The sequence below is a fragment of the Salminus brasiliensis genome, chromosome 2, assembly GCF_030463535.1.
Source record: "Salminus brasiliensis chromosome 2, fSalBra1.hap2, whole genome shotgun sequence".
Classification (NCBI taxonomy): Eukaryota; Metazoa; Chordata; class Actinopteri; order Characiformes; family Bryconidae; genus Salminus; species Salminus brasiliensis.
The window spans coordinates 27,148,691-27,172,882 of record NC_132879.1 but is presented as its reverse complement, the minus strand read 5'-3'; the positions used below and the strand labels follow the sequence as shown (position 1 = coordinate 27,172,882).

At 38.9% G+C, this 24,192-nt stretch overlaps 1 protein-coding gene across 2 annotated transcripts; it reads right to left on the bottom strand.

Annotated features, from left to right (window-relative positions):
- Positions 1 to 998: 998 nt before the first annotated feature.
- rfx7b (regulatory factor X7b) lies at positions 999 to 22,622 on the bottom strand. 2 transcript variants are annotated; one of them, XM_072672224.1, is made up of 10 exons: positions 22,145 to 22,622; positions 20,266 to 20,299; positions 11,802 to 11,887; positions 11,310 to 11,348; positions 11,036 to 11,158; positions 10,114 to 10,230; positions 9,839 to 9,923; positions 9,095 to 9,302; positions 7,928 to 8,232; positions 999 to 7,434 (listed from the first exon to the last, which is right to left on the bottom strand). In XM_072672224.1, the coding sequence occupies exons 1-10, from the start codon at positions 22,282 to 22,284 to the stop codon at positions 3,901 to 3,903; spliced, it is 4,671 nt and encodes a 1,556-aa protein (XP_072528325.1). In that variant the 5' UTR covers positions 22,285 to 22,622; the 3' UTR covers positions 999 to 3,900. The 2 variants fall into 2 exon arrangements, with proteins under 2 accessions (XP_072528325.1, XP_072528326.1); XM_072672225.1 differs by having other exon boundaries at positions 7,928 to 8,229.
- Between the last annotated feature and the right edge of the window lie 1,570 nt (positions 22,623 to 24,192).

The window sequence follows — 24,192 nt, the reverse complement described above, 5'->3', positions numbered from 1 at the left end:
TAAAGATAAAAGTGCACGTATTTGTCACTGTACAGTGTACAGCGAAATTTGTCATAGAAAAGCTGTGACATGTGCCCAAGTTAAAGGTTGCTCATGACAATAAAATCTCAATGATATTCTAGATTGCTGAGCAGCCACACAAACTCACTACATGCACTACAATGGCACAGCGTCCTTCAAAAAGTTGAGCAGCTAAAGCCTTCAGACAGAGCCAGTGTATTTAGTTTTTTGGGGAGGAGAAATGTACATTCATGCATAATTAAAAGAAGGTCAGCCACACAACAGACAAGCTAATGAAAGCTCATAGCTGTATGTTTTGGTTATAGGGGCTTATAGCTGTGTAACCTACCAAATATACATATTAGACCACTAAAACAAAGGCATTGACCTGATGGAAAGACTAGTTACAGTTATTAACAGTTATGTTAGCAAAGGCCATGTTTGCTAGTAAAAAGGGCATTGATAACACAAGCTTGCAAAATTAGCGCCTAGAGATTAAAAAAGATTTTTAAAATGTTATCTAACACAAATTGATGCAGACAGAATAAAAAGTTCACATTTATTTTTTTTGCAGCAAATGAATGAATTAATGTATGTGCGACCATAATTAGTAATATAATACTTACGAACATACTAATTAATATGATCCTTATTGCTACTACTGTTATTAACTAGCAGAGGGTACAGCTGTGCGCATCCCGGTACAACAAGTAGTTTAAAGAAGCCCCTGGCTGGGAATACAATGGTAGACTGTTTTTTTTTTTAAATCATTTCATCATCAAGAAAGAAAGAAACACACTTATTTTAATGATTAGGTAAATATGGTGCATGTTGAGGACTGCTCTGAACCTGTGAAGATTTTTTCACATGAATGTCTTTAGGTGACCAACAGAGGGCAGTGTGTTCCCAATTTACTGTCATCATCAATCAGTAAAAAAAACACACTGAACATGACTATGGAAAATGTGTTCCACACCAAAAACGCAAAACACGCACACTTGTTATTTAAAAATGTTTATTGGCTTTTAAAACCACTTAAAAAAATCTCACCTGTGAGTACTTTCCATTGAAAAAAAAGAGAAAGAAACATTGCTAAAACGCTTCTGCAATATTAAGAAGCTACTGTACATTGAGCAGTACACCAGACAACAGCACAGAGAAGGGTTCAGTTCTACTGTTTCAAAGAGACAGAAAGAATAAACACATTTGTATCTACCAGACCAGTCTGAAATACAGCATTAGACTTACTGTTTGATGAATCTTCTGAGTATCAAAAAAGTAAGGATTAGATCTTTCCTTCTCAACATAAAAAAGTAAATAAAATCAGTGCCTCGATAAATGCCAGAACATAGAAAAAAATATTTACAGTTTTCTTCACAAAGGCATTTTTTTCATATAAAATAAAAAAGGGAAAACAAAAGCAAAACAAAAGCAAAACAGAAAGATGCATGTACTGAAAAAAAGAGAACATATTCATGAACTAAAACATACAGAACAATATTAACTTAGCAAACATCACACATATAGCTTTTATTCCAAAGAACTACATTTTTTTCCTCGTCTATCTGGTCAACACAACCAGCCCTCAGTTTTTTTTTGCGGAGGGAGTGGTCACAAAGTATACTACAATAGATAGTTTTAACATACATGCGCACATACAATCATTGAATAACATAGTGAAGCATGTTCTCTTTTTTTATTCACTTTTAATAATGTTATCTTAAATTTTGTTTGCTTTTATCTTTCTTATTCTCATGGATGAGAATGAGTAAAATGCGTATCTCATTGAGATTAGTGCACATTGCTACACAAGGCAATAATTCATTGTAATTTTCTGACATATGTAATTCCCCTTTTGTAATTTACCTTTGAAAAAAATCAGCTTTTTGCCAGCTTCAATTGCTCCATTTTGTCCTTTAAATCTCTGACAAAGTCATGGTTTACAAAAAAGGAAACTCTTTAGTGCAATAAAGTGAACTTTCCAAAGTTTGCTGAATCATGAACCATTGAATTTCCAGTGCCTGCCACTCCAAGGTTCTCTGCGCAATACATTTGACTGTCACAATAAAATGAACATTGTATATATCATTATTCATCTTTTTTTTAATATAAACCATGCTATTTTCTCCTCTCTCAATGTACACATCACATCTGCAGAAGCAGAGACCAATATACTCTTTTAAGGAAAATGGCACATCAGCAAGCTAGAGACCAAACAGACAGCATTACTTGCACAACACATAAAGCCAAAAACATAACACACAGCATATCGTGCTGACTATAGATTCAATATGATTTTTTTTCTCCTTCTTCAAGGGCGCTCAGCTCTATCTAAATCACCGTACAGTGTATTAATAAAATGGAATTTATTTTTTCATCCTATATCTCTCTTAAAAAAAAAAAACCAAATCAATGTGGTGTTAATAGGATGACTACAAATAGCCAAGTTTTTAATGAATTCATTAAGTAATGAAGTTGGACAACATGCTTCCCACCCTTAATTAACTGTACATCAGATACGTCTGCCATATACATACTATACACAAATATCAACCCACCAGGAACTTGAGCACCACAAAACCCTGTTCAATTTACCAATGAGTTCAACCAGATCAATTAAGCGAGGATGGTTTCTTGGAGATGGAGATAGCAGATCTCGATCACTTATTGTTCTTCAACACTTTCTCTTTGGTACGGATTTTAAGGCTGAAACTCTTTTGATCACAAGCCATAGCCTTAGACGGAATATCTACTCTTCACCATACCGTTTCACTGCTGTCTACCGCAAGAATAATGTGGAGAAGAGCTACATGACATGGGAAAATGGTGGGGACAATAGTTTGCAAGCATCATTTGAAGAGATGTGTTTGGAAATCAAAACAATAATTCACAATGACAAACAGCCAAGCTTTGTCTGAAGTGCAGCAAGATGTTTAGAAATCCTCAAATTCCATACATTAAAGCCTTTCTTAAGATGACATAAGGCCTTGGACTTTGGAAATAAGGCAGACCAGACTCCCTCATATAATATTCACTTTTTTTTCTTCAAAACAGTGTAGATATATCAAAAAACGGACTTCTCTCAGTCATCCTTTTATTTAACAGTACGAGTAATATGTCCTTCTATTAAATATGCTAACTTACTATTTATTAGGCAAAACATAGCAATGACCGAAAAGTGATTTGGCAGATGCCAATGACTTTTATTCAGCACCTATTAGCACCTAAAATTGCATGTTACCTTGACTGACAATTTAGGTAAAATATAAAGAAGTGATCAGAAACATCTGTCATGACAATGAAAGTGACGCAAATTCTTTAGCAGTCTGACTCATTACCTTATTTGCAAAGACAAATGAAGCAACACATTGCTCTTTGCCTATGCAAGTTATCAAAACTTAATGGTCCGTTATTAAAATATTGCATTCAGTGCCACATCACTGACTGATTTATGGGGGTGGAATAATCAAGATTGACTAATTTAGCAAGTTAAAAATCTGTGGATAAAATTGTGGATACGTGGGGAATAATATAAAAAAAGTGGAAATGATGTGTATGTGTATATTATTTAAATGATAATGTTACAAATTCATATTGAAAAGAAATGCCTGATTACTGCCAAATGCTTTAAATCAACTTCAGGCTGATTACCAATGGGCTTTAACTATAAGAAAAAAAAAAACAAAAACAAAAATAAAACGCAAGCCTGTAAAAGATCACTTTAGGTCAGGCTGGCACTTCTCTCTGGACTGACTGATACATCCAGATTGTTGCTGCAGTGACAAACCTTAAATCACATTTTAAAACTATATAAAAGAGAGAAAAACATAAATGAACAATGAGGAAAAAAAACAGCGACAAACAGCAATAACCATGACAGTAAAGGAATAGGACACAAAACTAACCCAACATTTCCACTGTTGGCTGGTCTTTGTTCTCCAACCAGTCAAATCCAGCAGAGTTCACAGTGTCACTGCATATCTGCTGAAATAATGGGTCGTTCTTCAGCTCTTCCAGTGTGGTGTCTTCATATTGGTCCTGTTGCTGACTTGGGTCAAACAGAAGGTTGGGATCTAAAGTGTTCAGGTCGTTGATGCTACCAGAAAGATCAGAGGTCAAACGGATTTCACTGGAGAAATCTGACGCAACCGCGCTGAGTTCTGATGCCACCTGCCCAACGAGTTGCGAGCTGGGATTCAGTCCGTCCTCTCCCAACAGATCCTTGACAGTGCTGTTGAAGTCCAGCTGCTCCTGCTGCTGTTGCTCCTCATCCTGTTGTGAGGTTTGAGGCAGCAATTGCTGTTGACTGAGGTCTGGATCATTTTGTAGCTGCTGTTGGTCCTGCAGTTGCAACTGTTGGTCCTGTAGTTGTAACTGTTGGTCTTGTAATTCCAGCTGTTGGTCCTGGAGATGCAAATGTTGCTCTTGAAGCTGTAGCTGTTGTTCCTGGAGTTGCAACTGTTGATCTTGCAACAGTTGTTGATCCTGTAGTTCCAGCGGTTGATCCTGCAGTTGGAGCTGCTGCTCTTGCTGCTGCAGCTCAGAGCCTGACTGTGCTTGGACATCACTGGAGAAAGCAATCTGTTCACCCCCAGTGCTTATAAGGAAACCAGGCTTCTGGAAGTCAAACGGTGAAGGGCTTGAGCAGACAGGTAGCTGTTGTGTCTGGTGGTTTGTGCCTCCAGGAAAGGCCTGTGTAGTTTCCAGGATCTGTGTGAGGTTCATCCGAGCTGTGTAATTGGAAGGCATGTTATTTACACCCAACCCACGCACTGTGTCATCCCCGTCTGCATCCATCTTGCTGAGGAGCACACTGGTGATCTTGGCACTGTTGCTCTGCTGGCCAATTGGCAACATCTCAGACTGCATCATAATACTTAGCGGTACTGATTGGCTCCTTTGGGCCATGCTGTTGGCACTTACCACTGATTGGGTGTTGGAAAGAATGCTAAGAACTTCAGAGGTCAAAGGTGAATTGAATGGTGAAACAACAGATCTTGGCGCAGGGTTGGTTTGCACAGTGGTGCCACTAAGATTTCGTTGACGTACAGCAGGGCTGACACTTCGACATCTGAACGTACCACTTCCATTCCCAGATGTTGCTTTGTTGTCTAGTGGCGCTGGCACCGCAAAGCTTTCTTGCTTATTTTCAACAGTTTGCTGTCCTTGTTGAACAGGTGACACAGTTGTCAATCTGCCCAAATGTCCATCCTGGTGCCTGGACTGAGACTGAAAAGACTGCCCTGGTATGGCAAATGCATGGGGTTTACGGAAGTGGTCCTCAACCAGGTCCTGATAGCTTGGAAGGATTCCAATGGCGTTACTGTTTGAAATTGATGGGGAACTTGACGTGCTGTTATATCTGTTGTTGATCCAATCCATTTTAGCTTTGTCTGGGTGAGTGGCCATGGGCCTCTGCATGGGCTTAACTGGGCTACTGGACACTACACTGCCATCGTGGTAACCTGGTATGTTGGAGTTAATGGGAGTAAATGCAAAGGGATTACGACACTCAACTGGACTTGGTGGAACACTACTGCTGCAGTTGGACAAAGGAGTGCTGATAGGTGTATGTCGACCCCCTAACATACCATCAACTGGAGTAATAGGTGCCATTCTAGAACAAGGACTTTCTCTTGTTAAACTGTGGCCCCCTGGTAACATTTCAGAGGTCGGGGTTGGGGTTGGAGTCGGTGTCGGAGTTGGCGTGGGTGTAGGAGTGTGGACTGGAGTGGTGCTACTATGTGCAGAGTGATAGAACTGCGTACCGGTCTGGTGGGGGGAAAGGATAGTGCTTTGAGCAACTGACTGGCCTTGTAAAGGTATATCAAGAGAACTAAGATAGGGCTGCAGACTGCTATTCAGCTTCATTTGCTCCTCCATCTGCACCAGCTCTTCCACTATACTATCCTGTGTCATGTCATCATCATTAAAAGGGAAATAGTCCATGCTAGCTTGGGCTCCATCAAAGTCAACAATATCCTGTTGGAGGGTCAGCTGAGCAGATGCTTCAGGCGTTTGGGCTATCAATGGAAGATGGCTAGCTGTTACCTGTTTTTGTTCTGCCTGTATCTGTTGAGTGTAGTCCTGTAATGAACTCTTTAGCTCACTCACAGCAGATGCCTCCTGAGAAATGGCAGTAGTGACTTGTTGGTGGCTCACGATTTGTTGCAATAAAGCTTGATCAGACGCTGTGCTATTACAAGAGGCTATATCAGCTGGGCTTATTCCAGCAGAGTTGTCCTCATGCTCAGGTTGTGAGCTCTGAGGAGTCACAATAGTCTGAGAGGTGTTTTCAATGGGTGTATCTGAAAGTGCCAAAATTTGCATTGGTAGGGAGCTCTGTTTCAGTGTCACTTTGCATGGAGCACTTTCTGGTCTTGCAGGAGTCCCTGGTCTTTGTATCTTCTTTGCAGCTATTATAAGACTAGCTTTAGGATGGTTGCTGGCATCCAAAGGCTGCTGAGATATAAATACCCTCTTCACAGGGATTGCATGCGTCTCCAGAACAGAAGCAGAACGCTTTCTAGGACTTTTTGGACCAAGACCAGCATTTTTAGATAACTGACCAGAGGGGGAAACAGCACCATTGGCTGACAATCCAATATCAGCATTCTGATTCATTACGGTCAAATACAAAGTACTCTCTTGACGGTCACTGCTGTTATTGCTGCTGGGGGCAGCTGCCCCTATGATTGTACTTGGAGGCGTTGCAGAGTCACTTTTGGCCCTACTAACTCTTTCAGGCACTGGGGATGCCTTGACAAGAAGAGAAGGTTCACTGGAAGCCCTAAATTTAGTGGCCCTCTCATTCTTTTGCCCAGTGTTAGTCACTGGTGCAGTACTCTGCTTTTCAACACCAGCAGAGGAGTTACTGTCATTCACAGCTTCAGACGTCATCTTGACTTCAGTAGTGGAGGAAACGGAGGGAATCAGGGTTGTGACAGGATGGCCAACTCTTCCAGCTCCAGATGACTGAAGAGTGGCTGAGCTGCCATTCTGAGATTGCTGGTTCTGGTTAGGCTCTTCCTGGGAAAGAGTGCTACTTACACCAGCTGAAGCAGGTCGTAACGGTGTTGGTGTGCTGCTGCCACTGCTACTGTTAGGTGTTAATGATATAGCGGTCATCTTGACAACATTCACTGAGCTGACATGCTGAGTGGGCATCACTGTTTTGATAGGGCTGTTGTGAGTAATAAGAAGTGTCGGAGGTGATCGAAGAGTGATGGCGCTTGTGGCAGAGGGTTTAGGTAGGATCTGGGCATATCTGTGTCTGGCTAACCTGTCACCAACAGGACTGGCAGGAACATTCTGAGGAGTTTTAGGGGACTGCTTAACAGGCTGCGTAACCACTTGGAAATTCACTGGTAGGACTTTTCCTTCTGCTGCTGCCACTGGACTTGGGGAAGTCATCAGCTGTCTATTCCTTTGCACCTATGGAGGGGAAAAAAGACAACATTAGCTAAAATATTGAATAAATGACATTTTGATCAGAAATGGGACATAAATGGATAGAGGTGTACGGTACTAGGAATTCTCATTAGTAATTTTTAGATGTGTATTTAAACTTAAAATAAATAATTCATCACCTACAATACAAAATTATATATATAATTATTTATATACATCTACAAAAAATATATATTCTGCTTGATTCAGCAAAATGATAAACACCTAAACCAACTATTTTGGTTACACTAAGATTTGTCCAATCTCTTTTATTCCTTAGCTTTAAAATAGCTGGCTTACATTGGCCCATGAGGGAAGTGAAAAAAGCATACTCCAAAGATGACCAAAAGCCTACAATTACGACTAGCTGGTAAAAGCTCTCTTATACATGCACTAATGATGCAGTTAAATACAGGAATAAGACAGATGACAATGTGCTGCCAATGTGAGATGTTATATTAACAACATTAATATTTACCGTGATGGGACTTGGCACTGCAGCTACTACAATGCCTATTGTGGGCTGTGGGGACAACAAAGCAGGACTTCCAGATGTGATACCAGACCCAGGGCCTGGTGTGCCTGCTTCAGCTCTCCTAGCTTGGGCATCACTGGGCAGTGGAGAAGTAAGTTTCTGCTCCTGCTGTTTCTTCTGGATCTTTCGCTGTAGCTGCTGCTTGGCATCGACAGAGGGCGAAGGGAGAGTCTTCACTTGGGGCTGGAAAGAGTTGGCCTCACCAGTAGGCACAAACGCAGAGGCCGGTGTGGGTGTTTTCACTCCTGCTAAGATTAGCAAAACAGTGAAATAATCATAATATAATATAATATAATACAATAATAATATATATTAACGAGGCTCAAATATGTATACACATCAGCTAGAAGAGCAATTACACCTAAAAAAGCATTATAAGAACTGCAAAGTGTTGTCTTGTACTAATAAATGACACACTAATTTTCAAACTGTCAAAGCACTGTTATTGTGGTCAGTCACACCTCTTCAGCACCCCTGTGGTTAAAACAGATTACAGGCGCAAAACAAATAGCTCAGTATTTTGCAGGCTGCAAGCTAGTGTTACCACCATCTTAAGTCGACAGTTGATTGTGAAAACAGTTAGAGATAACCAAACTACTGTTACCATAGAGACACTTAAATATATTCACTACAATTCCAACATCATTATGCAAATCCAAATCCAAGCAAACTTTTATTGCTAATGGCTTACAGCTTAATGTTTACGGGATAACCTTTGGGAGGCATTTGTGAAATTTGGTTACACATCATGTTCATCAATCCTTATTCACTACATGGACCACGGTCCACGGTTACCACATATTGTGTATTCTATTTGCACCAAAAAATGACAGTACCAATATGTGTACCGTCACACCCCTAAACTGTTAATACTAACTGTTTTCCCCTTTAATATTTACTGATACAAAAATGATAACAAATGGAAAAGTATATTTGATATTTTCATTCATTCCTCTTTATCTCGGTCTCTGCATGTATACAGAGATTATAAGAAAGCATAAGACATTTTGGAATGGCATATCTTTAACTCTTTAAGTGTCTCCTCAAAGTGATGGTAATGCGTGTAATTACTCTTTAAGGTGTTATGACTCATTAGACTGTAGTGCTTGCCTGTTGGGGTCCCAGTCATAACAGTTAGGGCAGCCATGGACTTGGTGCCAATATAATGGCTGTTGAGCAGAAAGCGTGCCAACTCTTCCACACTGTCAAACTGACGACTCAGGACTTTCTGGGCCCATTCACATACTAAGCCGCAGGCTGCAGAACGTAACTCATCTTCAGCACTGGGAGACTGAGCAGCTGGCTCCAACAGCTCACACTGTGAAAATCAATAATAATAAAAAAAAAAACAATAGGTCTGCTTGAATACAATGTTGCTTTAATAAGATGATAAGCATGTGAAATGATGAATCCAAGGATTAAGAGACAATATGAATTTTAGATATACAGTGTATTCCATATGTGACTGAACAGTATTGCAATGTTTCTTAGCGGGCATTTACTGAATAAAAAGCCAATTGAAACAAGTAGGGAGTTAAATACTGATTATAAAATGATTAATGGCTAGCTGTTGTATTCAAGCAAAAAATTCACTTCAACGTTTTGTTAGATTGTATCATGCCTGATTTACAGGATTTTCTGAACATGGCATTAGAGATGACCTGAACAACACCTCAATTCTGAATTTGGCATTTGGTGTATATAAAAGGTTTCAATGTGTGGTTTCAGCAGCTTGTCAATTTATTTTCAATAACACCAAAAAACATTTTCCATAAAATGCTGCAGTTCCTGCTTTTGTAGTTATTAAAAATGGATGGGTATGACAAAAAACACTGGTGGCTGACAGAGACTTACCCCATCCCCTGATTTATGCAGGTCCAGGTTGGGCAAAGATGGCATATGCACAAAGGCTTTCTTCCTCAGCCCACTATAACAGTATGTGAGAAGCTGTTAAGTTTTAAAACTTGTTAAAATGACAATGGTTAAACATAATTAAAAATAAATTAGTAACAAGATCAAAATTGGGAGACCACATGTGATCTATACAAATAAGGCATAACGCATACATTCTGAACACTTTGTATAAATGCAATTTACAGAAACCATGTATTTGTAAAACAAAAGGATATTTAGATTTTCCTCGCATTCCAAGGCGGCGTGCCTTCATGTTTGGAAAGACATTTTTCATGATCTTTCCAAAATCAGCAGCACTTAGAGGATGGTAGCCAAGATTGTCACAATAGCTCCTGTAACAAAGCACAATATAATATTGAAGTACTTCAGAAAATTGTCATCCTGCTAAAATAACTAGATTTTGATTAACTTGATCATAGATGAACTATGAGTACAGCATTAAGATGTCTCTAAACATGCTTTGTGAGAATTTCAACTACTTAAGGTAAACACATTTATACTGAAAATTAATGTAACATAAGAAAATCTACCCTGGCAATAAGGCAACAAGACTATGCTTTCATCATGTCAATACGTCTAAGGCCAGAGATGTACTTGTTGGTTGGCCATGCGTTCGTGACAATCAGCTGCGTCATGAACGTGACTGTTCACATACTTGCCTATGGTCTACGCATGATATTGGAGGCTTCCACTGGAGGGCAGACCATAGAACACTAACCATAAAGAACTTCCAGATTTAAGTAATGTGAACATGGCAACAGTCTGGATTAGTCTTATCTTAGGATAATAATACTGATCTCTTGCCAGCTGTTCTAACAGCCATATTTCTCACTGTGCAGCAGCAAAAACACATCATACAGACGCAGGTAACTGCGCAATTGGTCACACAGCCTTTCTTTAAAACATTTGAAGCTGCTCAGTGTCTGTGAACTCTCCCTACCGTTTTAGTGTGTACTGCACTTGCGTATGCAGAGTGTTAATTTCTGAGGATGTTCACAACTGACGCACCAAACTGACGCAGGATACACGAGGCATCATGTGTATGCAAACCATCAGTTAACAGCAACTATATTTCTAGCTTGAGTAGTAAGAGTATTAGCTGATGAACGATCACATCTGGCAAGCAGACACACTTACTTGTACTCATCATACACCTCTTGTTTTGGCAGTGAGGTCTCAGGATGCTCCTCTAGGTGATTTCGGATCCAGTTGAAAGCATACATCTGTTGGGTCCGGCTGGACGACGTGGAATTCTGGTCACTGGACAGGAAAGAAAATCAATAAAAAGAATGGTTTTCCATAATCCAGCAGTACAGAATACTCTGTTGCTTGTAGGTGTCTTTTATATGTAACGTAAGACAAATGTTTTCAGTTAGTTTTTGCCTTAAATAGAGTTGTAAAATTTTAATACCATGTTGCAGGACTTGCAGACCCCCTCTGATTTTCAGTTCTATTGGACATCATGTTGAGAATTAGGGGTTGGAGTGATGAATAGATATGGGGAAACAAATGACAAAACACAGGATGCTGGGTATTGCAGTGCCAGAAATTTTGCGAAAATACTGCTTTATAGTGGCATGATAGTTCATGTGGACTATACGATTATGGACATTGCACAACAGGGGAAACGGTAAACACAAAAGTATACACTGTATACACAAGAGGTACTTCATTTGCTACCCAAAGTGTTTTTTTTTTTATTGTATGAAGCTGGAATTGCATGTAGCGGAATAATATCAAACATATCAGTAGCAGTCAATGGTAAAGTCCGTGGTATGTATAAAATGGGATAAAAGGAACAACAGAAATTTTAAATGGCAACTAAAAAAAACAGTGAATGAAAATGTGCCAAAAGAAATGAATATAAAAAATATTAAGATAATGATGTGACTTGTGTACATACCTTTTGTCATTTCCACTGGTAGGACCAGAAGGCAACTTAAGGTAGAGGTAGAGTTTTTCAATGTCTGTAAACTTCTCAACATCTTGCTGCATAAAAAAAGACAGCCAAGGAGAGATACATGAGTAAGGAAAGAATGGGTGCGCACATTGACTATTTTTCCCCTATGTTAAATAATGTCAATACTGACTTCAAACACCACAAAAGTAATGCTCAGTGGTATTGCTAAATACATTCTTTACTGAAAAAGCATCTTCTGTCTGGTTTACAATTGGGTTATCCCGATCCGATTGAATGGATGGGTGGGAGTCTTTGTTTTAACCACTGTGCCATTAACGGGCATTATAACAGTAAGGACGCTCTCAGAAGGTAAATAAAAGAGTTTAGGGTAATAAATAATAACTTTCTAATAAACTAAATCAAGTTGTCCCACTCTGAGCATCAGAGCATGACCTGATCGGGACATCCCTACTGCACAGTATTGAGTAAGATTTTTTTTAGTACTTTTTAAGAAAAGCATAACATAACAGCCCAGTACACTTTTGAAAATAAAGGTTCTACAAAGGGTTCTTTAAGCGATGCCACAGAAGACCCATTTCTAACTCGTTTGGAAGATGGATGTGTGAAGAACCTTATTAAAAAGAAAATGTTAATGTCGGTTACCAAGTTCAAGGTTCTTCACACCTACAGCTTCTATACATGATGGTTTGTTACAGAACCAAGTGGCTCTTTTAGGGCACTGCTCAAAAAAACATGTTTAGCACTTTTATGCTATGAGTGTATCATAAGGTACTAGCATTTAAGAAGCATGGGTGCATTCATTTTATTTGGACCAGAATGCAACTTATAGGTAGATGTTTTTCAATGTCTGTAAACTTCTCAACATCTTGCTGTATTAAAAAAGGGCAGACAGGGAGAGATAAATAAGTAAAAAAAAGAACAGACGCACACAATGACCCCCCGCCCCCCCGCCCCAATGTTAAACAATGATGTAAATAATGACTTCATACACCACACAAGCAATGCTCAGTGGTATTGCTGAAAACACCCTTTACTGGAAAAGCATTTTCTGTCTGGTAAACATTTACAACTGGGTTGTCCCGACCCGATTCAGTGGATCAGGATCAGGGCTGATCCAGGTCTGTTTTAATGGATCGGGTATCAGCTATTTTAATCCCAGTTCAGTTCCAAGTCTTTATTGTAACCACTGGCTTTTTTTTTTAATGGGACCAAAAGTGGGTCTTGGCATTGCTCAAAAAACCTTCTGTGGCATTTTTATACAATGACTGTATCATAAAGTACCAGAATTTAAGAAACATAGGTGCAATCATTTTATTTGGAAACATACAGATCATCTCATACCATGATATATTTAGAAAATATTGTGATCCAGGATTTTAACTGTCATGTCAAGCACCAATATGGAGTGACTGACACATTTCCAACAACACTTTTATGAATGTTACTACAATCTTCCAAACATACCTACTAGATGACTTTAGGTCTTTGCCTTTGTTTTGTGGCTACGAAAATGATACTGTAAAGACATTGTGACTGTAGTTATAACACAAAGAATATACTGTTTGGTCTATAAAAGGTTTGTTTTCACAAAAAAAAAAAAAAGTACTACGTTTGAGGGTTCAGAAGGAAGGGCTTCAAGTCTTCCATCCACCAAAAAGGGGACATGGCCCTGAAGTGTGCTGGAGACCAACATCAGCAAACCTGAAAATCCTTCTCTTCTCTAAGCTGGTTGCCATGTAAACCCTGACAGTAAGCATGCATGTCAATGCTGACACACTGGCAACACATCTTTTCAGCGTGGGCTCCGCCCCACCTCGCTTTCAATTGGCTTGTGAGAATGAATTCATTTCACCTCTTCCTATTCTATTTGCCTCTTTGTTGCTAGGGGAAACCACTGCTCATGAATGGGGTGAGACTTGTGAGCCAATGAGCAGTAAATAAAAAAATAAAACAATTCAACATGTCTAAAACGTACAACCTCTGACAGGACCGATTGATAAATGACTGGCTTCCTTCATTGCACTGTTACAGTGTAATAAGCTGATTCAGTTAGACCGTTTCAATAGAAGACTGAAGAAGGAGGAAACATGCAGGCCATCTCTGAGCACGTCAGGCTACTGCATGAATCTCTGACAGTGCTTTGATCTGAATCAGACACACAACAAGAAAGCCCACCCCCATTACAGATACTGAACAGGCAATTATCCTTCTATTATAGTGAGGTGGTGTTTGCGTGTGTCCTGTCATAAAAGACTACATCATATCAGAATATCAACACTGTATAACTGCACATACGGTGCAACAGGTTTTATAGTCAGCCTGCAGAGCAAACGGCTACGAAATGACTACATTAAGTAGTACACAAGTGCACCAGGGCCTTTTGATACAAAAGAAATAATAGAACATTCTTAATAAATCCATTGTAAGTTAACCAATCATTAAAATAAAATCTAGTGGATGTACTGCAGAGATCCAGCTTAAGTACCAAATTCCTACTTAATTACCAAGTAACAAATTATTATTTGAAAATAAAAATTACATTTCTGGGTAAGACTGGAAATTCACAAATGTAGAACTGTACAAACAATGAAATGACATTGTAAGCAAAGAGGCTTTGATGCTCCACAAATACGGTGCTATATAGAATCAGTTTATAAAAGTTTTTTTAAAGACCCACATAACAAAAGGTCATCAATCATAGTGAAGAATCATTTTATTCAGCAAAGAACCATTTAAACATTAAATGCTGGTTCTGGAGTTGCCAAGGGTCTATACAGAACCACTGACTTGGTAAGAGTGGTACAAACATGAACATCAAACACATTTTGTAAAAAATATTGCAGTCCATAAGTAACTGGACAGTGACAGTGTTTTTTTTTTTTGCTGTTTTGGCGCTGTTCTTCTGCACACTAGGCCAGGTTAAAGTTCAGAATGTCAGTTTCCCTTTTAATATATGGTCCCCGTTTCAGGAGACAATTGAGCAACTGATGGCTCTGTTGTCTCTGTAAAGAAAGCCAACCTATCATTCTATCAATTTGGGTTTTCAAACATAGCTGTCATTTTTGAGCATTTCTACTGGTCCAATCATTACGGAAATTATCCCAGATTAAAATTATGTCAAACAGTAAAAAAGGGCAAAAATGCCTTAAACGGCTGTTGTGGAGTACAGGACTTGTATGCTATGCCATGTGGGATGTTATGTAGCGTATGAGCTATGTGGAGTTCACTGTTTATCTGTGCTGTTTTGTATGAAATATATATGCGATTTATATGTACAAAGACTTATTAGCAGAATCATGAAATGGGCTGGTAGAGCATTACTAAGCAAGATCCCCAGCATATGGTTACATAAACACTGTAGTTTTGTAAAGATTACAGTGTGTAAAGCTGCTGTTTGCACTAAATCCAGTTATTCCTCTGTTTCAGCATCTTAATAAAACACATTTTAGGATCGCAGACTGCATGGTGCTATGCTTGTGAACTGCTTTACATGCCACAAAAGGGTTATGACTGGGTTCAGACATAGGTCTTTTTTCATAGTTTTTTTCTATGACCTACTCCTAGAGACTTCCTGGAAGCCTTCTTTTAACCACTAGCTTTGAGGAAACTGTGTAGATCTGTCTATCTCTGTATCTACCACTAAGGCTGCACCAAATACCTTATTGCAATCCTAATGTAATCACAATATTTGCCTCTGCAAACACTACTACAGAAGGAATAAGCATAATAAATATTTAGCTTAGCATAACTAATACAATACTGTATCTGTGCATAAAGATGAGTAATTTCTTAGTACGCATGGTTCAACCAACTGATAGTTAGTTAGGGGTGGACAGGTTTTAAAAACCACTGTGGAAAAACTGTCTGTTTAAGCATTTTAATTTAAACTCTGCTGCACTACAGCCAATTATGGTGACTTATTATGCTCTCTGTAACAAAACATGCTATTGGTCAGTGAGTTGTCAAGCACTGATATGCACAATACCCTCAGAAAAGCACACTGTAATTTCACCACATGATAAAAAGTTGTTATACAAAAAGCCCTACGCCTACAATATGTCAGGGGTCCACAAGAATATTAATGACTATGCTTTTATTGGGTAGAATATTTAGTGGCAATTAGAATATGCAGAAGACTAGGAAAAATATGATGTGTGATGTGTGAACAAAGACTCATTTCAGATGTTTCTGATGAATGTTCTGTTGCATTACTGACAAATCACAGTCTTTCACAAACGCACAGTCATTTCTTCACAGCCCTATTTTTAACCACGTTACCCTGGAAAAAGTGCATATTCATCTACCCAGCCAATATCATAATATGTGGTGACACACCGAAACTGAAATATGATCATGTGTAGTTTTCTACAAACAATAAAAGGGGAACCCAGGCTTTTGATGGAACTGAAATAGTGAACTCACTGCTTTTAAGCTGTTAAGCACACAAGTTATAAAATTCACTTTTGTGTCTGCTATTGTAATAAAGAAGCTTAAATTTGAATAATCTTCATTACACTAGTAGTTCAATAAGTGCCTTTAATTTGATTTCTCCCAGTCCAGTGGGTCCTGGGCTAATTCTCCTGTTTTATTTCTGTCCAGATTGGCCATGTCTGTGTTTTTCAGGTCTCTCTCGTCCTCTGAAAAAAATACAGGCAGAATTACTCTTTGCAGTGTTTAACCCCAAACTAAAACAAGAGCTAGTGTCTCTTCAGCAATTTGTCGTTTTATAAATGACGTCTACATTTTTTTAATTATTATTACTGAAGTCCCCCTGATCAACTAACCCAGTCCCAATAGGACTCATGTCGGTGTTTCTCACCCTAGAACTGACAAATACATAAAGTAGCAGAGTCTGCAAACTTCCACAAAAAACAGACTTTTCTACTGAGTTTTTTTTTTTGAGTTTTTCTTTATATTTGTAGAGCCTTTACATGGATGCCAACAGGATGGGGTACTTAGCGTCTTTACTTAGTGGCTGAGCAATTTTTTTTAGCAGCGTCAGTGATCAGGCAGTCAGATACTGTGTTTTGAGGTGAAGTGGCACATTACAGTAATGTAGACGTTCTTTCTTACTATGTCAAAAAGTACTTACAGATCAGGAGAATTACACACACACACAAACACACACACACATACATATATAATGTTGGAGGTATGAGAAATGGGAAAGCTTGTCTTTCAGCAAATTTCACAAGTGCCAAAAGAGTACAGTCAAATGACTATAAAACATCTTCTAAACAGGGCTGTTTTTATGGGAAGATACTAAGGTACTAGGGCTCTCCTTGTCAGAAGGGTCAAACATGACTGCACTATAGTCTGTGATATTGAGTCCACACATCTGTCTTGACTTTCTGATGTTTATTATTTTCTATAGTTATGCACCTTTACTCTGTAAATGCAGTTTCTCTTTTACACTCAATTTCAAAGTACACTACTGGACCTTATGGATCACAGTCATACCTTTGTGGATATTTTCATACTGTTGGAATATATTTATAGAAGAAATACATACCTTTACTCAGAGCATATTGTTTAACATTCTTTTCAGAACATAATTATGTGCAGCCCAAATCTATCTTACTGTATTCAACAATACATCTATTTTAATGTTATATAATAAGTTGTTAAACTATGCAAAACGTGACCGCCTGTATGTCACTTTGACATTCCTATGTAGACCTAGAGCTTATTAAAAAATATTGCAGTCTTGTCCTTCAATAGCAAGACACTTAATCAACCAAAGTGAATTATTGCAACCATTAAAGTTAAGCTGCTAGGTGCAATAATTTAACTGGGTTACTGTATGGCCTGCTCATACACTATATGGACAAAAGTATCAGGACACCTGCACATTCATTGTGTTCTACTAGATTTTGGAACATCGCTGTGAGGATTTGATTACATTCAGCGACAGAAGCGTTAGTGAAGTCAAGATGGTGGATGATCCCGACCTCACCTCATCCCAAAAGTATTGGATGTAACACAATAATTACAGAGAACACAGTTCCTCTGCTCCACAGCTCAATGCTGGGGCGCTTTATAACCCTATAGCCCACGCCAGGGATATCTGTGTCAGCAATGGGTGCAACTAAATTCATTAGAAGGGCTGTCCACAAACATTTGGACATATAGTGTAAACAAATGCACATATTTAAAATTTTACATTTCCTTTGAGCTTGCCTAAGCACAAATCCAAATAAATGGTTTATAACAATCCAAAAATAAACTATCATTGCAGAAAATCTTTGTCACCTAAATTAAAAGTTACCTAAATTCAGTATTTGTCAAAAATATATTCTACTGTTTGGATGTTTATCAAAAGTATAATTATACAAACCAGTTTTTGGTCATTTTTTTCCTTTATGTGTTGGAAATATATAACTTAAAAAGGTGGTATTTTCTGAAAATAGCTATTATCATAAAAACCTAAAAAAATGTGTCCAATGGAGAAAAGATAAACTTACAGTAACACACTTCCATTAATAATTTCTTTTATATTCAATAACAACCTGTATAATGCATACTTTATTACTGTGAACTACACACCATAAGGTACTTACATATTATATTCATTATCTCATATATTTGTCAACAACCAACTTATTTAAGGATAAATAAGATAGATAATTACTGTGTTTGTATCCTATTGATAGGATTTTTATTAAGACCTTAAGATGTGACAGTCACTTGAAATACAAGGCACTGATATTTTATTACTACCTAATTTAAAATTTTTACAATTGTTTACAGCTCTACTAGATTAGTGAACTCAATATAAAACCACATTTCACTCACAATGTTCAGCTCCTTGAAACCTGTTGACCCGTTAGCTCAAGCTGATTGGCGTCTAAGTATGACGAGTACAAATGACACACTAAAGTTGTAAGACCTGCATGATTTTAGAATTATCTACAGCGATGTGACCAAATAACTGGCTTTTAGTTTACACATTATTTGTTTGACAAATTGTGTAAACTTACAACAAACTCTTGACCATTTCTAATAATGCAGGCAATAAACAAAATAAGCTAACTGGTCAGATTGTTTTAGAAATATAATTTTATACTAATGCACAACCACTGCAGTGATATATTAAAATTAGAAAAGAAATAGAATAACCAACATCAATCAACACATAGTTCTGACAGTCAGCTCTCTTTTTCCCCCTTTATCATGTCTTCTAAATTTTCTGTTTCGCCACGACTTCTCAAAAAAATACTGATGACTTTCTACTGTACAATGTTATCATATGTAATTCTAATAATGTTTATAGGATTCAAGAAATGCAGAAATAAATATGGTACTCTTTAGTTTGTTTGATTCAATGGCATATGTATGACAAACAAACATGAAGTTTGTAAAGCATGTGTCAGATATGCAATATGCCAGAACTAGGCCCTTAGAATGACTATAGTCTTATTAGTTTGCTGAAGTTGAAGAATTCTACAAGTCACATCTAAGATTTCACAAAAACGCAATCAGTAATTATCATGTTCAACACTAGGGTGTGACTCATATCTAATATACTTAAATAATATAAATATAATAATAAATTAGTTATTACACGATATAGGAAGCAACTGACTCAGTGTCACTTTGATCACCATATGTGGTTCCAGTCTTATCACTCACTGTATTTGCATTTACGGTCATATTTGCTGTGTGGTTTACATACCCCAATTTAAGTAAACTTGGGCTACCATTATGGTTCAGTGCATGCAATTGTTGGGAAAATACATGGTAGCCTATGTGCAAAAATTGAAGAACAAAATGCCATACCATAGGTGGAACAAAATGTAAGTTGCACTTGGGCAGGACAATATATGGTTTCAGCATAGTCATTGCAATGTGGCAATGCGCAACAGTCACAACGCATGATGTGCAATGTCATATAAGGCAAATTAAATTAAATGTTCAATATTTTTGATGCTGCCTGCAAATGGAAGATTCACCGTCGTAATTTTTCATGACATATCTAACATCTAACTCAGATTATATCTTCCCAATATCATTTAATTTACTTCAATCATTGACTTCTGGTGAAATCTGGCAAATATTCCTGTATTTTTCCAATATTGTACAGCTTTTATTTTAATGACTATCTGTTTAATATAAATGAGAAGAAACCTAGCCCTATGTTTTAGGGGTTTTTGTGTTGCTTTTTCCCAGTATACCAACATCAAACCCTGATGTCTAAACCTTGGTGGGAACCGAATGATACCCTGGGTCTAATTACATTACCTTACACAGTATTGTGTATTCCCTGCTCTCAACATACCTGATCCGGCTAATTATCTAATAATAAACCCTCCATGGTGTGTATTAAAGCAGGAACACAAACATTGAAACCTGTACCCTACTACATAACTGCATGACAAGAAATAAATACATTTATTAAAAATATATAAGTTTCCAATATGTGCATTATGTGCAAAACATTACTTACCAAAATGCTGTCCACTTTTGATTGTACAGATTTGCTGAAAGACATGGTAGAAAGACATGGAGAACATAAATATAAGGTCTGATCAACGAGTATAATGTGCACATTTTTCATCTGGAGCACAGAAAGTGTTCCCAGCTAGCCACCAACATCAATCTGTATGTTAATACATGGTTGAATGTAGGTTATGACGTTGGATGTCCAAAATTCAATGTCAGGACAATGTCTAATGCCAACATCAGTTTGACGTAGAGTACTGATAACGCAGGATACCCCATCGACACATATCCAGGTACTTTTAATAACAATACAGACTCTAAATCTAACTTGGGTTTTATAGATTTGTAATAGAACAGTATTTACATTTATTCAGATATCAACCCAAAATCTAGTGCTATCTGCATGTAGACACTGTAGTTTTATGACTTTTGTAGATTACCATATAGGTAGTAAGGAGGGATTTGAGATTCAGCCAAAAACATGCATGGTTTTGACGTGAGCATATTCATTTCTCTGTCTACACAGAAAACCACCTTAGAGAGTGTTTTCAAAAAGCCCCGTTTTCAGTGGTCAAAAACAGTGACAGATATATTTAAAATATATATATATTCGTATAAAGGTGGACGGGGTCTCCAATGCCTTCCAAACCTCTAATGCCAACGTCATATTGACATTGAATAGCCACCTATAGTCAAGGTCTTGTAACCAAAATTTCTACCTGACATCGGAGCTTGATTTCAACCCAAAGTTGATTTTGCAGATAACCAAAGTCTGTTGTGGGTGGATGGCAACCCAACATTAGATACTAAGGTAAACCAACTTTTGGGTTTAAGGTAAAACAACAAATTTTTAACTAAAATTTAATGTCTCTTCAACACTGGAGTTGTATGCCAAGCCAAAATTGGGTTGAAGGTGGATACCAAGTCAGCGCCGGGACATCTGGGATGTCAACACGATTTTCATGTTCAACAAAAATTTGACATCCGTCCGACACTGGAGGTGGAGGTCAAGCCTACATCATCTTTATTTTCAACTAAAATTCAACAGCCAAGTCCAAATTCAATCTCGGCCCAACGTAAGAGTCAGACATCATTTTGGCACTGGGTAATAGGAGAAGGCATAACTCTGAAAAGACTCAGCATCACGTTGGTTGGTTTACAATGAAAAGTCTTCATCACATCCCCTAATTTATGACTTAATTACATAGCAGCAAGCAGAGCAGAGGCAACCAGGTGCGTTTCTTCTTCCAGCTCCTGTCCGGCTGTTATCCAGACAGTAATGCATCTAATACCCTCAGGTAGTTGCACAGCAAATGACGCCTAATTCTAAATTATATGTCATTATATTTAATAAGGCTTGTAGGGCAGCAGGTAAGCTGTCTGTTATAGCTGAAAACTGACTAGTTCTGAGGGGGGGGGGAGTAAAAAACATAAGCTACAGCCATGTCAATCACAACTGAAGAAGGCCAAACTTGACCGTCAACCGTCAGTGCAGCTTTAGGGATCAGACAGCTAGTGCTAGAGATGCTAGCTGGAGCTGCTGGCTAGCTAACTCGAGCTATGTGAGCCCCGAAACTGCACTGGCGGCGGACGTTCAAACGGTGACCCCTAAATTACGGGTTTAGCCGTTTTTGGTGCTAAAAATGCAGAGCAGCTCTGTCAAAACAACAGCTCCGAGGCGCTGGTTTACAGGCAGCTCGTCTTCATTACAACCCCTAGCAACCGCAAGCCATCTCGGCAAGCAGCTCGCTGCTAACACGACCTGGAGAACCGCTGTTTTCGAGAGCTACAGCCGCTAATCTGTCAACATGTTTTCGCCTGGCAGGCGGCTAACGAGCTAAGCAGCTAAAGCCACTAGCCGGTATCCAGCGCTGCCGTCTTACCAGATTGAATTCTTTATCTTGTTGTACTGCAGCGCGGTCGCCTCGGGGCCTTGTAGACCAGGCACCGCGGTGGGAAGAGAGCCCAGGCCGGACAGGGGACTCTGCTGCAGCTGCCCAGGTTGTTGTTGATCATCAGCCATCACGGTGAAATTTCTCGCGGGGAGGAGGAGGAGGAGGAGGAGGTGGCGGTGGTGGTAGTGGTGGTGGCGGAGAAGGAGGGGGAGCGAGCTTTAACATGTAGGCCTCATCTCAGAGAGGAGCAGCAGCAGCAGCTCTCCGGGTGGTGCGCATAGCGGCGGACCGCGACGAGTTACTCTCTCCTTCGACCGAGCAGCCGGGTGTAGCATGAGCCGAGACCGCGGTCTTTAATGCATTAAAAACGAGGACACGAGCGAGTAACGCGGAGGGACAGAGAAGCAACCGTCGTGCTGCAGCGGCAGCCGCCACGGACGCTGCTGCTGCTGCGGCCAAAGCAGTAGCGATGTCCGACTGGTGAACGACTCGCTTTGAATCGGCTCTTTCCTATGCATCGGTCGAACCGACTCACACATGCAACTGTAGTCTGTTTACGCGGGGGGGGGGGGCTTAAACAATTAAGCGGTGAGCGACATTGTACATGGGGACGCTCATCCACCTCAGTGTTATTATATCGTATAATTTAAATACATTATGCACCTACATATACTGCTTGCAACAAGGAATCACTCTGGTCTGATTATCGAGTGAACTTTTTAATTAATAGTTAAACATTTTATCAATTATATTATAATATTATAATAATTCTACAAATATAACAATTTAAAAAGCCACGTTGTGCACAAAACCGAATTGTATTACCCCTTTTCTCTATAAAGAATCGCAGAATCTTTCGCGCGATTCTTTGAATCAAACCTTTCGGAAGAATCGAATCAGTAAACTGAACCGAACGTCCCATCACCACTGAGCAGAGGCAATCAACGCATGCGCACTGCTGGGCGGAGGGCAGCGGGAGCAGAAAGCGCGTTGAGGACGAGGGTGGACCTGCACGTTTTGTACAGTTCTGGATAATAAGACACCAGAAACATGTTTTGACACATTACAGCATTCATTATCGAGAAAACATCTGAATAGGCTGTGTTGGCTTAGTGGGATCTACAGGAGCAAAGGATAGGGCTCCATGACAAACAGTGTCCCAAAAATAGGTCACTTTAAAATCATGTCTATAATCAGTTCATACAGTCTGCAGTCCGTTTTTTAAACCTGGATTGGAGGAGGCTGCTGTCATCTAACATCCAGACACAGTGAATTATTTAAGGAGCGCAAATGTATTGATAAATAAGCCTTCAGTTCATTGCACAATTCAGTATTAGTGAATTGCCAATACCCACAAAATGTAGAATTAGTAATTTAGCTGATGGTTTTGCATAGACGACGTATATCACCCCAATGTATGACCCTGGATAGACTTGGTCAGTATGTGGTTCAGGGGCAAACTGGCAGTAACCAACAGGTACTCAATTTAAAGCTTGAGTTTCAGAAATGACTGTCCGTGCCTCGTTATTTCATAAAAACAGGAGATATTTATAGAAATATCGTGTGTAAAAATGCAAACACCTGCAGACGAGTGGGACTGCCATGAGTAATGGGTGTTGTTGTTGTGATGCTCTTTAGTACCACAAGAGGGAGACACCTGAAGCTGTGGGCTCATGACATTCACAGGCACGCCCCCTTAGACTAAAGCCCGCTGATAGCAGCACCACGCCCACAAATCCGCTGAAATGTAGCGTGGTAAAATACATTACGACATAAATAGTCAATATGAATCTGGTGAAATGCATAAATCATTCCCTTATTCAAACATTAAGTTTGAATATACCAAAAGATTGAAGATGTTTCATAGTTTAAGCTTAAACAGGAAGTTCATATGGGCTCTGTAACCCCTGAATCTCTAGGATTATTATTTAATAAGTACTATGGAACTAATAAGTAAGTCTGTATTAGGGCTTCTACAATATGCATGTTAATATTCCTTTTTTAAACAGGGAATTCAGTACAATGTGTGCCAATAT

Excerpts from the sequence above, each read along its gene's own strand:
- rfx7b (XM_072672224.1), bottom strand. The coding sequence starts at position 22,284 with ATGGCTGATGATCAACAACAACCTGGGCAGCTGCAGCAGAGTCCCCTG. Across the intron at positions 11,349-11,801 it reads ACCAGTGGAAATGACAAAAG|AACTGAAAATCAGAGGGGGT; the intron begins GTATGTACACAA and ends GATGTCCAATAG. Across the intron at positions 10,231-11,035 it reads GAGGTGTATGATGAGTACAA|GAGCTATTGTGACAATCTTG; the intron begins GTAAGTGTGTCT and ends GCTTTGTTACAG.